At 53.0% G+C, this 12,678-nt stretch overlaps 1 protein-coding gene across 1 annotated transcript in view; it reads right to left on the bottom strand.

Moving 5' to 3' along the window:
- LOC110202674 (diacylglycerol kinase eta-like) overlaps positions 1–12,678 on the bottom strand; it is a 153,944-nt gene that overhangs the window by 7,505 nt on the left and 133,761 nt on the right. The window contains 8 exon segments of the mRNA XM_078147905.1: positions 368–373; positions 1,633–1,719; positions 2,437–2,557; positions 6,097–6,260; positions 6,821–6,955; positions 7,395–7,508; positions 8,283–8,390; positions 9,353–9,449. Of these exon segments, the coding sequence (XP_078004031.1) occupies positions 368–373; positions 1,633–1,719; positions 2,437–2,557; positions 6,097–6,260; positions 6,821–6,955; positions 7,395–7,508; positions 8,283–8,390; positions 9,353–9,449 (832 nt within the window).

Raw genomic sequence — 12,678 nt, 5'->3', positions numbered from 1 at the left:
GTTCCTGGGACTGAGCAGACAGAACAGATGGGCAGTGATGTCACTGGCATGAGGCCTGTTCGCCCAGCCTCTTTTCTTCTCCTTGGCATAGGGCCCACTTTCAATTGGACCCCCAGGTGGGAACTCTTCTGGTGCCACCTGCCACAGACAGGTGAGAGGGGCTGGCAGGCTACATGGATGGATGATTAGGAAAGCCAACAGCATAAGACATCAGCAACTGAAACAGACTTGCAGGGATGGGCAGACCTGGAGGAGGCTGGGAGGGCCCTGGGGAGTTTTGTAGAGAGACACAATGAACTTGGCAGCCCTGGGGAAAAGATCCCCACGCAAAGCTGGAGATGAAGGGAATTGCTACAGGTGTCTAAACAATTGGCTGCTTCATACTGCCCTGGGAGGTGGCCCCTAAACCCTGTCTCTCCTGTTGTCCTCCAGTGGCCATACAGACATGGAGGCTACCCTGAGAAAGGTCCAGCATGCAGAGACCGAGGAGGTGTGACAGTGCTCTCCTTTGCCCCCACCCTCTTCCAGGTCTGGGGACCCCAGTTTAATGGACACATTGACAAAAACTGGAGGGCCACCAAAGGAGGCCTCCCAGGATGTTCAAGTTCACACCACATGAGGAAGAGAAGACTTGGTGGTGGGGGAGGGGAATTGTGCTCATTGTCTTCAAGGATCTGAAGGGTGTCTTGGGGAGAAGGGACTAGCCTAGATCTTCTTGGCCCCCCCAAGGCATAACTAGGAGCTTTGGAAAGAAGTTGTAGAGGGCCAGGTTCAGGCCAGATGTCAGGAAGAACTTGCTAACAATGAGGACTGCCCTGACTTCCTGAGCTTGGGCTGCCACAGAGGAGGGGCTCCTGTCTGTAGGCCTTCATGCAGAGGAATCACAGTTTGGGCCAGGGTTGGGCCCTTCCCACCTTTCCTTCCCCTATCTTGGGTGCCAGGCCAGTCCTCAGCAAAACTGGGGGAGGTGGGGGGAAAGCTGAGTTTGTCTGTGGCCCTCACCCCCACCTCCCATGTGGTACAATGGAAAGTCCAAATCTCAGCTCTTCTCTAGGTCACACAATCTCTTTGGACCTCAGTTTGCTAGGATCTCCATGCTTACACTCTTGCCTTCCCATGACCTTCCATTGCTCTCATGTTTACTGTAGATATTGAATATTCACAGAGATGTGACTACTTCCTGGGGTTCAAGGAGGGCAGGGGCATGTGAAATTGACTCTGGCTCTCTCCTACCGCTTTACACGTAGCAAGCCCTTCTTTAAAATACTTCCATTCTCCCCTATGTGGGATTGCAAGAAGGCACTATGATGTTGAATTATGGGAACCCTACCAGTCACATGGCCAAGCCCTGGGTTTGGAGTCAGAGGACCTGTGCTCAAAGCCCAGCACTGCCTACCTGCGTGACCTCCTTTCTGGGATGCCTCAATTTCCTCCCTTATAAAATGAGGGCCTCTGAGATCCTTTCTAGCTCTAGAACTAGGAAACTATAATTGTGGGAGGTGGAATTTGAACCTTCGAGCCTAGCCCTTTATTCATAACACACTGGCCCTTGTCTCTCCCAATTGCTGTCAGGTTATCCAATGCTTGGGGGTAAATCCTGCTCACCCCCTTCTTCCCATCCCCTATACTCACCAATTTCCCTTCCACGTAAGCTCTGGCTTCATTGTACAAGGCTTTCACACTAATTGAAACTTCCACAGCTGAGTTTCTGCTCAGGCTCTGCAAGGTGTGGAGGTGAAGAGAGAAGAGAAGGAAAAAGGAGAGAGAAAAGTCAATATGATGAGCCTGGCTTCTGGATACCAAGGGATGGAAGGAGCTGGCAGGGTGACCAGGGAGCTGGGCCATTCCCTGATATGGCCCAATTTGGCTCTCCTCTTTTACTCCCTCCCAAGAAGGGGCTTTGCCCCAAGCTACCCTTGGTGTCAAGAGCCACGTGGAAAGGGAAGCAAGGCTGGGACCTAGGTTGCTGGCTCAACTGACCATGGAAAATGGAAGTCACTCTAGGCCCTTGGGCTAAATGAGTGGAGGCCCAAGCGTTCCTCTCCCTCTTCCCCCAACAACTAAGCTGTTATTTTCAGCTGGATCCTCTGGGCTCCACCAGGGCTAGAAATCGCCAGCCTATAGCATGGGAGTCATTGGTCCCAGATGTAGTCTTTGGCACCATCTGGCCCAGCCCAAGGGCATCATTCAAGGCCTGCAAATGTGTCTCCAGTCCCTTGCAGGCTTGGCAGTTGGCAGGGGCCCCAGCTGTTTCTAAGGCTCATGTTGGACTCAGATTTTCACTCCTCAACACTTAAACTGCTTGCCTTCTGGCCCCATCTGAATGTGTGTGTATGTGTGTGTGTGCGCGCGCATGAACATATATGTGTACCTTCCCTGCCCCCAACCAAGCCCCAGCCATTTCCCATCCCCCAATAACTGCTATCCCTGCCTTACCTCAGGGCTGCTGCCGCTGCGCTTGCTGGGCAGCACTTCAGTCAGGGCCGAGGCACAGCCATTCACCGAGTGGGCCAGTTCCTGCTCTATGGCCTTGTGGATCTTGGCTACCTCACGGATCCTGCAACCAAGTCATGGGGAGGTGAGACAGGGCCTGTTTGGAGGCTAGAGATGACCATGTCCTTAGGATACATCATGACATGAGAAAAGAAAGCGGGCCATGCTACACTCCTGAGAGAAGCCATGGGCAACTCTCAGCAACACCACGCTGGGCTAGTTGCACTGGCTGGGGTGGCGCCAGGCATCAGTGAGCCATGTAGAAGGGCATGGGCTCCGGGGAAGCCACATCCTGAACCATCATCACATTCAGAGTGGTGTCACTGGGGCCCCCTTGGTCATGGCTGCAGCAGCTCCAAGGTCAAGAATGCTGACGGGCAGCTTGGTCCAAGTTGTGTAGTTCAGTTTTTGAGTAGCCCGAGGAGCTTAAACTATAATTGAACACATTCCCCTGGGATCTCCTTGGTGCTGCTTCCTGGCCATGGGCCTGGCCTGTAAAGGGGAAAAGGTGGAAGAAAGATGTTGGGGCTGCATGGGGCATCCTACTCTAGGAGGAGAGGGGGAAGGAGGATGAGGCAGTGGGGGAGTCAAGCCCCCAGCTCTCTCCACCGGCCTCCCCAGTCCAAGTAGCTGGGTTGTCATCTACCCACTCCACAGCTCAGACCTTTGCCACAAAAATTGGACAGGGCAGCCAGTGAAACTACTGGGCCTGGTCAGGAACTTGGGTGGTTCCTATCTGGACTTGTTCTCCCAGGAGGTTGCACCTTGTCTTTTAAGGCCTCGACCTCACTGCTGTGCCCTGTGGAGAAGAGCCTGGCAAAGGTGGCCTCCTGGGATCCCTTGCCTCTGCATGAGCTAACATGTTCCTCAGGAGAGGCAGGGCCTCTGACTGAAGTGCCATAGCCCAATGGGGGAGCATTCAGTCATACCCTGAGCTGCCTGCTCACAGGGCTGGCACCATCCCATCTGGGCTTTGGGGATATTTTGCACACACCTGTCCTCAGGGTTCCCCCTTTTCTCGTCCCACATGCTGCCAGGGGGGCTTGAACGAAGAGTCCTACACACTCATCTCAATGCTTCCCTGTGCTAGGTTCAGCCCAACAGGGGCCCTTCCCTTGTTCTCTTGGTTGGCGGTGGCTTGATGCTACTCTCCCTGGGGCCCTCAGGATCTATCGGGGTGGGCATAGGGTTCCCGACCTTGCGGTAAGTCCTAGCCCAAAGGGTCCCCCGATTTATTATTTCTAAAAGGATCTAATCGAGGCGGGCATGGGGTTCTTGCCAAAGCAATAGTCCCAGCCCAAAGGGTCCCCCGATTTATGAGTCAGTTACAGGGTTGATGGGTTTTCCCTCTAAGGATGGTGACTATCCCCTAACAGGTAGCAGTCCTCCAAAATCAGACCTACTCAGGAAACTGATAGATAGGGGTGGGTCTTGATTTCAATTGTAGCATTCTGGATACAGAGGCCACCAGCTGATGGGCCTGGCCTTGTTCCAGATGACTCCCACAATGTTCCCCTTTGGCATCTACCAGTCACTGAGGGTCATCTCCCAGAAGTCCACTCCTGCTCATGCCCCACCACTTTTATGCATAACAGACAACAGCAAGCTTTAGATGGGAGCCACGCAATTAAAATGCCAACCAAAAGTCAAGGGGGGGGAATTCCCATTACCGAACCCGGGTTCGTCTTTCACTCTGGGGGGCAAGTTACCATAAAACCACTCTGCTTGCCATGGCAGATGTTCTGGGTTTGAGGGGACGATTTTCTGAGGCTGGAGAAATGATCAGTCACTCCTGTCCATTCCCCATCATTTAGTAGCAAATGTTCTCAGAATGGGTGGTTATATGGTAAGTCTGCCAGTGCAGCAGAGGAATGAAAAGACAACCCACGCACAAAACTTACGTATCCTAGTGAAGTTTTTTGAAGGATATAGGTACAGCTGGCCGGGTCTCAGATGCAGAATCGAGAACTAAGGACACAGGTGTTGTGGTGCTTCTAGGTGCTTCTAGAGGGGAGACTGTGTCCTTTTCCAGGCCGGAAGATCAAGTCTCACACCAACCATCTGTGCCACGCACGCGCCGGTGTCCCAACATCAGGTCGTGACATGCAGCCGCACAAAAGGGGGGCATCTGACTTTCCCCCTTACACAGAGAAAAAGCTCCATCTCTGCCACATGTTGGTGATGCCTTGTCAGTTTCCCTGGGTCTTAGGGATTCGGGGGCAAGGACTGGTGGTGACAGGAGTGGCTGGACATGGAATTGGAATACTTGGCCCTTAGCTTTACTCCAAGCCTGTGGCAGGGGTCTGTAAGACCCTTGTATTTGCACCTTCCTAGGGCTGAGGGGCAGTGGAATGATGCCCCCTCTTGCCCAGATGATTGTGATCTGCAGAATATTTGGACTTTTTTTGGACACAGAGTGGGGACCCTCTAGGCAGCTTAGGAATATGAAGAACAGGAGAGAACAACAGGGCTGTATAAGCAGACAGAGAGACACTGGGTCGCAGCAATCAACACGAGCCAAGCACCCAAACCTTCAGGAAGCCAAGGCTCCTTTCTCTGGCTGCCTGCATGCCAGGGGGCAACTCCCAAGAAGTGACTCTAGGGGGCTTTTCTCAGCAGAAAAGAAGGTAGAGACAATGGGGCCACTAAGCAAGACAGCGCCCACCTTCCTTGGCCCATGGTGGCCATTCCCTGATCAGAGCAGCTGGAATGGCGGGTGCTGGGTGGCATCTGTGAATGCCGCCCCACACCTGGTGAGGGAGAGACTCCCCCAATGGTGCACAAATGCCAGGCTTACAACAAGGAGCCTGTGCCTGGGGTTTCACTGACGCCAGGAACTTCCTGGTGTGGAATCTCTCTCCACCAATGCAGGGCGGGGGCAACTTGGTTGTAACTTGGAGCCTTGAGAGAGTGTCCTGGGGCACTCAGAGGCAAATGGATTGGCCTACTAATACACGGTCCTATGTATGTCTACATGTACATGTGTGTGTGTGTGCACGTACGTATCTTCTAAGACCAAATAAGATCAGCTTGTTTACATTCACAAAGACAGGATGACAGGGGAGGTTGCCCAAATCCCAGCTAACAAATAAAACCTCATGTATATAATGGGAGGAGGTGAGGCCATCACAAATTCAGATGGCCAAGTGAGAGTTAGGCTTGGGGTGCTGGAAAGGCCTTATCTTTCTTACAGAGGAAGAAGCTGAGGCCCAGAGAAGGAAGGGGGGTGCTATTTTTTTCCACACTAGAAGGCAAAGAGTCACAGGGTATTCAGGATGGAAAGCAATCTTTGAGGTCTTCTAGGACCATGGGATCCCAGATGTGGGCCTGGCAGGGAGCTCTGGCCTCCTTCTCTCACACAGGAGAACACTTACGCCCAAAGACGGGGAAAGGACTTTGTCTAAAGTAGCTGGGTCAGTTAGTGGCCCAACCAGGAGTAGAACTTAAGTCTTGGGACTCCCAATTGAGGCTAGTTCCCTCCCCCTCAGTCCAGTCATGACTGGGGCTTCCATCAGGAGGCCAGGCTTCCGCTATGGCTTGCCCTTCTCTCTCTGCCTCTAGCTCCCTCTTCCCCCAGGGACTCTCACAGACCGGCCACTTCACCTGGTGATGAGGATGTCGGCGGAGCGGGCAAAGCGCTGCAACAGCCTATATTCTTCCTCAGTGAGATATTCCATGGACTGCTGGGAGCTGAGCCGGGGTCGGGTTGATCGGTAGCTTTCCCCCTTTTGCTTATCTTCCCATGACTTGAGGGTGCTCTCAAAGGCCTAGAGATGAGGAGAATGAAAAAGAAAGGCAATTAAGAAAGGAGACGGTCTCTCCCTCCTCCTGTAGAAGTCAAGCTTGAGTCTCTAGGGGTCAGACTGCAGAGCTCAGCTTCCCCCAAGCGCTGTGCCAACATGTCAGAAAATGTCCCATCCCCTGAGCTTCTTTTCTGCACTGGGGAGGAATGCCTCTTTTTTTGAATCTGCAGCACTTGGCAGTGTCTGGCACATAGTAGGTACTCACTAAATGCTACATGATTGACAGAACAAAGGAGGCACTTGGCAAGTATTGGCACTGAAGTGATGCTAGCTTGCTTGCCATTGCCCTTTCCACTTTCCCCATGCAGACCAGAGTATCCCTTTACAAACTGGTGAGCAAATGGGTACACATTTCCTTCAAGCTTAGAGGGTTTCGCTGAAGTTGGGATCAAATGTAAAGGCTATTTTTCATGGATCCTTAGAAGGATGTTAGTGGGAGACCATTGGAAGCCTTGTGGATCCCTGGGCAGGGCTGAGGCTTGGCCTCTAGGTCTGCATGACAGCCTAACTGTGAAACTTCTCACCCGGTCTCTGGTCAGCATTTGGGCTCGGTTCTTATGCTGAATCTTGATGATACCCGGGGGCTGGACCCAGGCCTCTCCATCCACTTGCACAGGGACCCCCTCATTGCCGCAGATGGTGATCTTTACCACATGGCACTGGCAAAGAAATGAGGAGAGATGAGAGGGGGACCCTACAGAGCCTGTGAGAGCCCACCAGCATAGCTCGAGTGTCTGAAGCAGGGGTAGGCCCCAAGGCACCACCTGGGTCAAGATGTGAAACCCATTTCCTATTGGCCAGTGGTGCCCAGGCATTATCTGATAGACCTTCAGAAATAAGGATGTCTCATACAGGCTAAAGGCCTTCTAGCTCTAGGCTGGGAGAAAAATCCAGATGGGGCTTCCCCCTAGTGCCTGGCCCATAATAAGTGCTTACTTAATGCTTATTGCCTTGCCTGGCCTCAGCAGCCTAGTCCAGGGGAACCCAGAGTTCCCAGTCGCTGCTATTCACTGTCCCGTGCATAACACCACTCCCATAGATGAGTGTGCATGCCCGTGTCCCACGGCCTGGCCACCTGCCCAGCCCACTGCTGCCTACCTGGGCAATGCGGTGATGTTGAAGATTGATAACTCGGGACACAGCCATCTGAATGCTGCCAAACACTGCCACCACCTCCAGCTTCTTGTCATCAAAGGAAGGTGCTCCAAAGTTCTGTAGGGGGACAGTGGTGAGGTCGCTCACAGCCCCTGACAGCCTGCGCAAGAGATGGGACTAGGAGCTGACCCCTTCCATTGGCCCCCTGCCAGCCCCATCTCACCCAATAGCCTTTGTCCTGTTAATGCCAAAGGCCTCTTTCCTAGGTGCCACATCCTAAGAGATGGAGGGCCACCTGACAGATATGGGCTGGATTAAGAGGTCTGCAGAGGTCTCTTGGAACTTGGAGATTCTGGGGTCCTGGGTCCATACGTTTGAAAGCCAGCTTTACTAAGGAGAATCTGTCTAAGGAGTTGGTTGGGAGTCATGGCAAGACAGGGATGTGAGGCCTGCATGTTTATCCATTTCCCTGGGGCCTGGCTGGTCTAAGCAGGCTGCCAACACTGTTCACTCGCAATGGGTGCAGAGTGATCAATTCCCATTTTCAAGCATGTGGTGGGCCAGGCCTGGGCTTGGAAAGCTAGTGTGCTGAGGGGACAGAGAAAATCCTCAAAGCCAGGAGAACCAGCTCCCAGGCCTCAGGTACTCAGCCTCCCCCCACCTCCACTTCAGCCTAGCCAGACCTTTTCCCTGCTCACCATAGCCCCGTGAGAGGCCCTGGGATTGAGCTTGGTCAGCCCTGCTTCAGGCATGTTCGGGTCAGGGGTCAGAGCCCAGGCTGGGCCAGGACACCAGTGACAGACTTTGGGCTTGGAAGGCTTCTGTTTGGGCCAGCTCTCCCACCTGAGGGGCCCCGTTCCCTCTCCCCATCATGGCTGAGAGTAAACTTACATTATCTTCCTTGGTGCCACCCCAGAAATTGATGCCTCCTGCATAGCTGGGGATATTGAGCACGGCAATTCCCTGCAGACTAGGCAAGGCCATGATTTCACCATCACACTGGAAGAGCAAAGAAAAGATGTGAGGATCAGTGACTATTTGGAAGGGGTTAGAGGATTGGAAGGTGTCAATACTAAAAAGGACCTTGGGGTTTGAGGCAAAAACTGGGGCCCAGAAATGGGAAGTGAGGACATTGTCCAAGGTCCCTTCTAGCTCACAGGGCCTGTGTGACCTTAGGCAAGTCTCTTTCCCTTGAGGTTTCCTCCTCTAGCTATGAAACCTTGGGCAACTCACTTGATCACCCTTGGCTGCCTCAATTTCCTTTTGTGGAAAATGAAGAGGCTGGTGTAGGTGTTCATCTAGGTCCCTTCTAGCTCTTGGCCTAGAACCATATGGCCCTAAAGGTGATGACCACCAGCTCTGTGAGGGCAAATGAGGAGGTCAGACAAGATGAGGCAGTGTGCTATGGTAGGTAGAGCACTTTCCAGGCTTGGAAGGTCCAGGAAGACCTGGGTTCGAGTCTAGTCTCAAATACTAGCTGTATGGGCCTCTTTGGGCCTCTCTCCTCACCTGTAAAATGAGGGGGTTGGACCCAATGGCTCCTATCAGCCCTAATGTTCTAGGATCCTATGGTCTCCAAGGTTCCTTCTATGTGGGGGATTCTGAGACAGTGCCAACATTCACCACAAGGGGGAGCAGTCCAGAAAAAGGACAGACTATGTTCCAGTGGGACTTGGTAGGGCAAAGGTAATGGAGAGAGAGCCTTGAATGTGGAGCCAAACCCTGGGCCTCATTCAGTCTCCTCTCTAAGATGGAGAGAGGCGCTGTGCAGGCAACATGTGGCCAGTAGCCCCAGGTCTGACACCTCTGCCTTTGTTGGCCTCTGAGGCCTCTTCCAGCCCAGCTTGTTCTCATTTGGTGTCAACAATGGTGAAGGTCTGGTCCAGCTGGTACCCTGGAGGCTGGGGAGGGGGAGGGGGAAGGACTGATGGAATAGTTCAGAGGGCCCTTCTTCCACTGACCTCGAGCTGCACTCGCTGCTCCAGGTTCTTGTAGGTACGCTGCAGGAGTTCCTTGGTTCCCAGCACCCCATACCACATCATGTTCTTGGCGCGGCTGCTGTAGGTGGGGGAGGGGAGAGGAAAAGCAATGAACAACTGACAGAGAAGGAAGTGATGGACTGAAATGCACCAGGTAGCAGCAAGCCCTTCTTCCTCAGGCCCTGGAACCCAAGCCAGGCCACTGGTCCAACATGTGCTGCAACACGCTTGGGAGCCAAGGACCTGGAAATCTGCCCTCTCCGGGTGTCAGAGTCCCACCCAAGGCCCTGTAATTGAGAATGAGCTTCTGTCTCTGTTCTTGGCATTCCATGAGGATGTCAACTACATGTGGAAACAGTGTTGATAAAAAGCTACGGGGCAGCTTGGGCACAGGGGCAGGGTCCAGTGGGGTGGGCTGGGATGCAGCTCTCCTTTCTGTTGTGAACTGTCTGGTGCTAATGCTCAGACCAGGGGCCTGGCAGCTCAAGAAGAAATGGCTTGGACAGCCACTGGAGGGGTCGGCAGAGGCCTAAATTCCTGGAGAGCACAGAAAGCAGGTCCACGATCATCATCTGAGAGATGGCAAGAGCGTGGGCTGAGGGTGAAGGTAGTGGGCATGAGGCAGCAGAGAGCATCCAGAGGATTCTGTGGGTGACCTGTGGGTGACCTGGGTGACCTTGGACAAGTCCATAGCAGAGATGGCATCAGGGGGCCTATATTCGAATGCTAGGGCTGCCACTTAGTCTGTATGTAAGCTCAGACACGTTACTTCCCTTTGGAGCCTTAGCTTCCCATCTGTAAAATGAGGGAGTCCTTGGCCTGTTTTCAGGCCTATTGTTTTCGATGCCTTCTTCACTCGTCAGATTTCGTTCTAATATTTCTTCTTTCATGGAGTCACTGCTTCCTCTCTGGCCTGTTCTAATTGTCAGAGAGTTCAGTCCTTGGGGGAGGGCTCCCAGCACCTGGCATCATGTTTCCTCTCTTCTTGTGGCTCCACTTGGACTTGGACAGCTGCTCCCTTCTCTTCTGCTGGGTTTACTCAGGGGCTTCTCCCAGTCCAGTCTTTATTTCTGCACCTCCCTGGTTGGGATGGAGGAGTTTAGGGCTTTTTGTCATCCATTCCTCCTCCTAGAATGTTTTTAGAGCTTCACTGTGGGTCCTCTGGGAGGACTAGGACTCCTCTGGGCCCAGCAGCCCACCACTGCCACAACCTGGACTAGAATCTATGATCCTATGACTAAGGACTTGTGCTCCATGGGCCCATTAATCACTGACTGCCACTGAGGCCAGAAACTACTCAGGGAATTTCTCCTTAACAAATGAATCCTTCTGGAGTGGGCAGGAAGAGATGAAGGCTTCTGAATGGCAGTGGCCTTAGGGAGCAGGCAACAGAGGAGTTGGTCATGTGTCCCTTCAGGGTTCCCATTTCACCATTCTGCCATGGACAGGTAAGGCAGCTCTACTGGCAGATGAACATCTGGGCACAGATTCCTGGAGGTGTAGGAAGGCTTCCCCAAGGGGAAAAATGGGCATAGCTCATGCAGGCCATTGGAGAAAGCCAAGTACATTCCCCAAAGGCAGAGGGTCTTCTCTTTGTAAAGTCAAGGCAAGGGGAGGTCTGCTAAGGGGGCATGGCCCAGCACTGAGGCCATGCCAGGTGCAGCTGGCAAGGTTAGCTGCTCCCGGGAGGATCTCTGCAAATGAACAGGAGGGCCAGGTGGCATGTGGCAAGTAGAATGACTGAGTCCTGGACCAGGGACTGTTCCACTGAAGTCCCTCCATCAGCTGCCCCTGCTTTCTATGGCAGAACTAACCTTTCCCCCTTGGGGGCTGGAGCAGAGGAAAGAGGCAGAAGTCCCCATTCTCCTTGCTGTGTGCTGCCACATAGCAGGAAAAGAGGCTCAGTGTCAAAATACAAAGGTCTCCATGGAGTCATTTAACCAACATGACTCCCAGCTGTTGGTACTGTGGGGAGAAGGGGGCAATGAAGGTAAGAAGAGTCACTTGGGACATACCTGTGTGCCAGCGGAATGGGCCCCAAGACAGCTGAGGCTGGCACACTTCGTCTTTCTGCCAGAGGACTGAAGGGGGCTAAAATGCCAAAGGCAGGGTTGGTATATTTAAATTGGTCTGGCCACCGGTCATGACAGCGTGGGGAGCACATGCTCCTAGGTGCCCATATCGGATTGGGGTGGGAGCCGCGGGAGCTGGGGCCAGAGAAGCACGTGAGAAGGAAAGCTGTGGTCAGGTCCAGTCTCAAGCTACCTGTCTAAATGGAATCAATTGAGTTTCCTTTTAGCTACCAGACCCCGGAAAAGGGGGCCAAGGCTTAAGAATGTTACAGGGATGTAGCAAATCCCCCCTAAGATCATTCCTGGTCACAAGATTGCCTTTGGGGAAGGCAGCCATTGCCATGTTTTCATCTCTATGCTGAACTTGCCCTGAGAACTGAGAGATTTGTGCAATCAAACTAGGTCCCTTCTGGCCCTAACATTTCAGGACTTGAACAAGAAAGGCCCAAGCAGAAACACAGTGGGCAAAGATGGGGATAGCAAGTGATGCCCTTGGATTTGTAGATGGTAGAGACTGGGACTCACATGGGCCACGTCTAGGGCCTTTACTGTTGGTGGCCCTCGGGCTCCTAGCCTGGGCCAAGATGCAGACTTGACAGGAGCCAATCCCAGAGCCAGGGTGGAGTTAGGGTTTTGTTTAATCTGTCCAGTCCCTGAAATGGGGATCCAGGAATCCCCCAAAGGTTGGCAAGTGGCTTTCTACAAGCTATGTGTGATTGGAGCAGAAGAAACCACTTCAGCCACTGCACTGCAGACACATTGCTGTCTTTCCCAGCTCTGCTCCCTACTTGGCCCCGGGAAAATGGCCTTCTTTGTTTCTGGGCACTTCCTGGGTGTTTGTCTGGGACCTGGGAGCCTTTCACCTAATCCATGGACACCCAAGCTTGAGCTATATGTTGAGCTATCCCCTGGGAAAGGAAGAAGCAAGATAAGCCAAAGCAATGAATGAGTCAGGGTAGACCCCCAAGCCTGAAAGCCACATCTAGAAACCCCCAGATCTTGCTGTTCACAAGGTTGTCTGAAGGTGCTATCCAGAGAAGAGAAGCTTCAGGGAGATGCAGTGATTGTCTTCTTCAGTATCAGAAGGGGCATTAACCTCGTTCTGCTTGGGGCCAGAGAGCCACAGAACCCAGAGCAAAAGGGAAAAGATTCAGAGAATCAGACAGAGGCTTGGGGGAGGAGGGGAGAAAAAATTCTGAACAATTAGAGCTTTCCCACAGTGAGACGTGTGTGTGT

Source organism: Phascolarctos cinereus, unplaced genomic scaffold (genome assembly GCF_003287225.1).
Source record: "Phascolarctos cinereus isolate Bilbo 61053 unplaced genomic scaffold, phaCin_HiC Scaffold_8;HRSCAF=390, whole genome shotgun sequence".
Lineage (NCBI taxonomy): Eukaryota > Metazoa > Chordata > Mammalia > Diprotodontia > Phascolarctidae > Phascolarctos > Phascolarctos cinereus.
The sequence above is the reverse complement of the archived record's forward strand: the minus strand, read 5'-3'. Positions and strand labels throughout refer to the sequence as shown.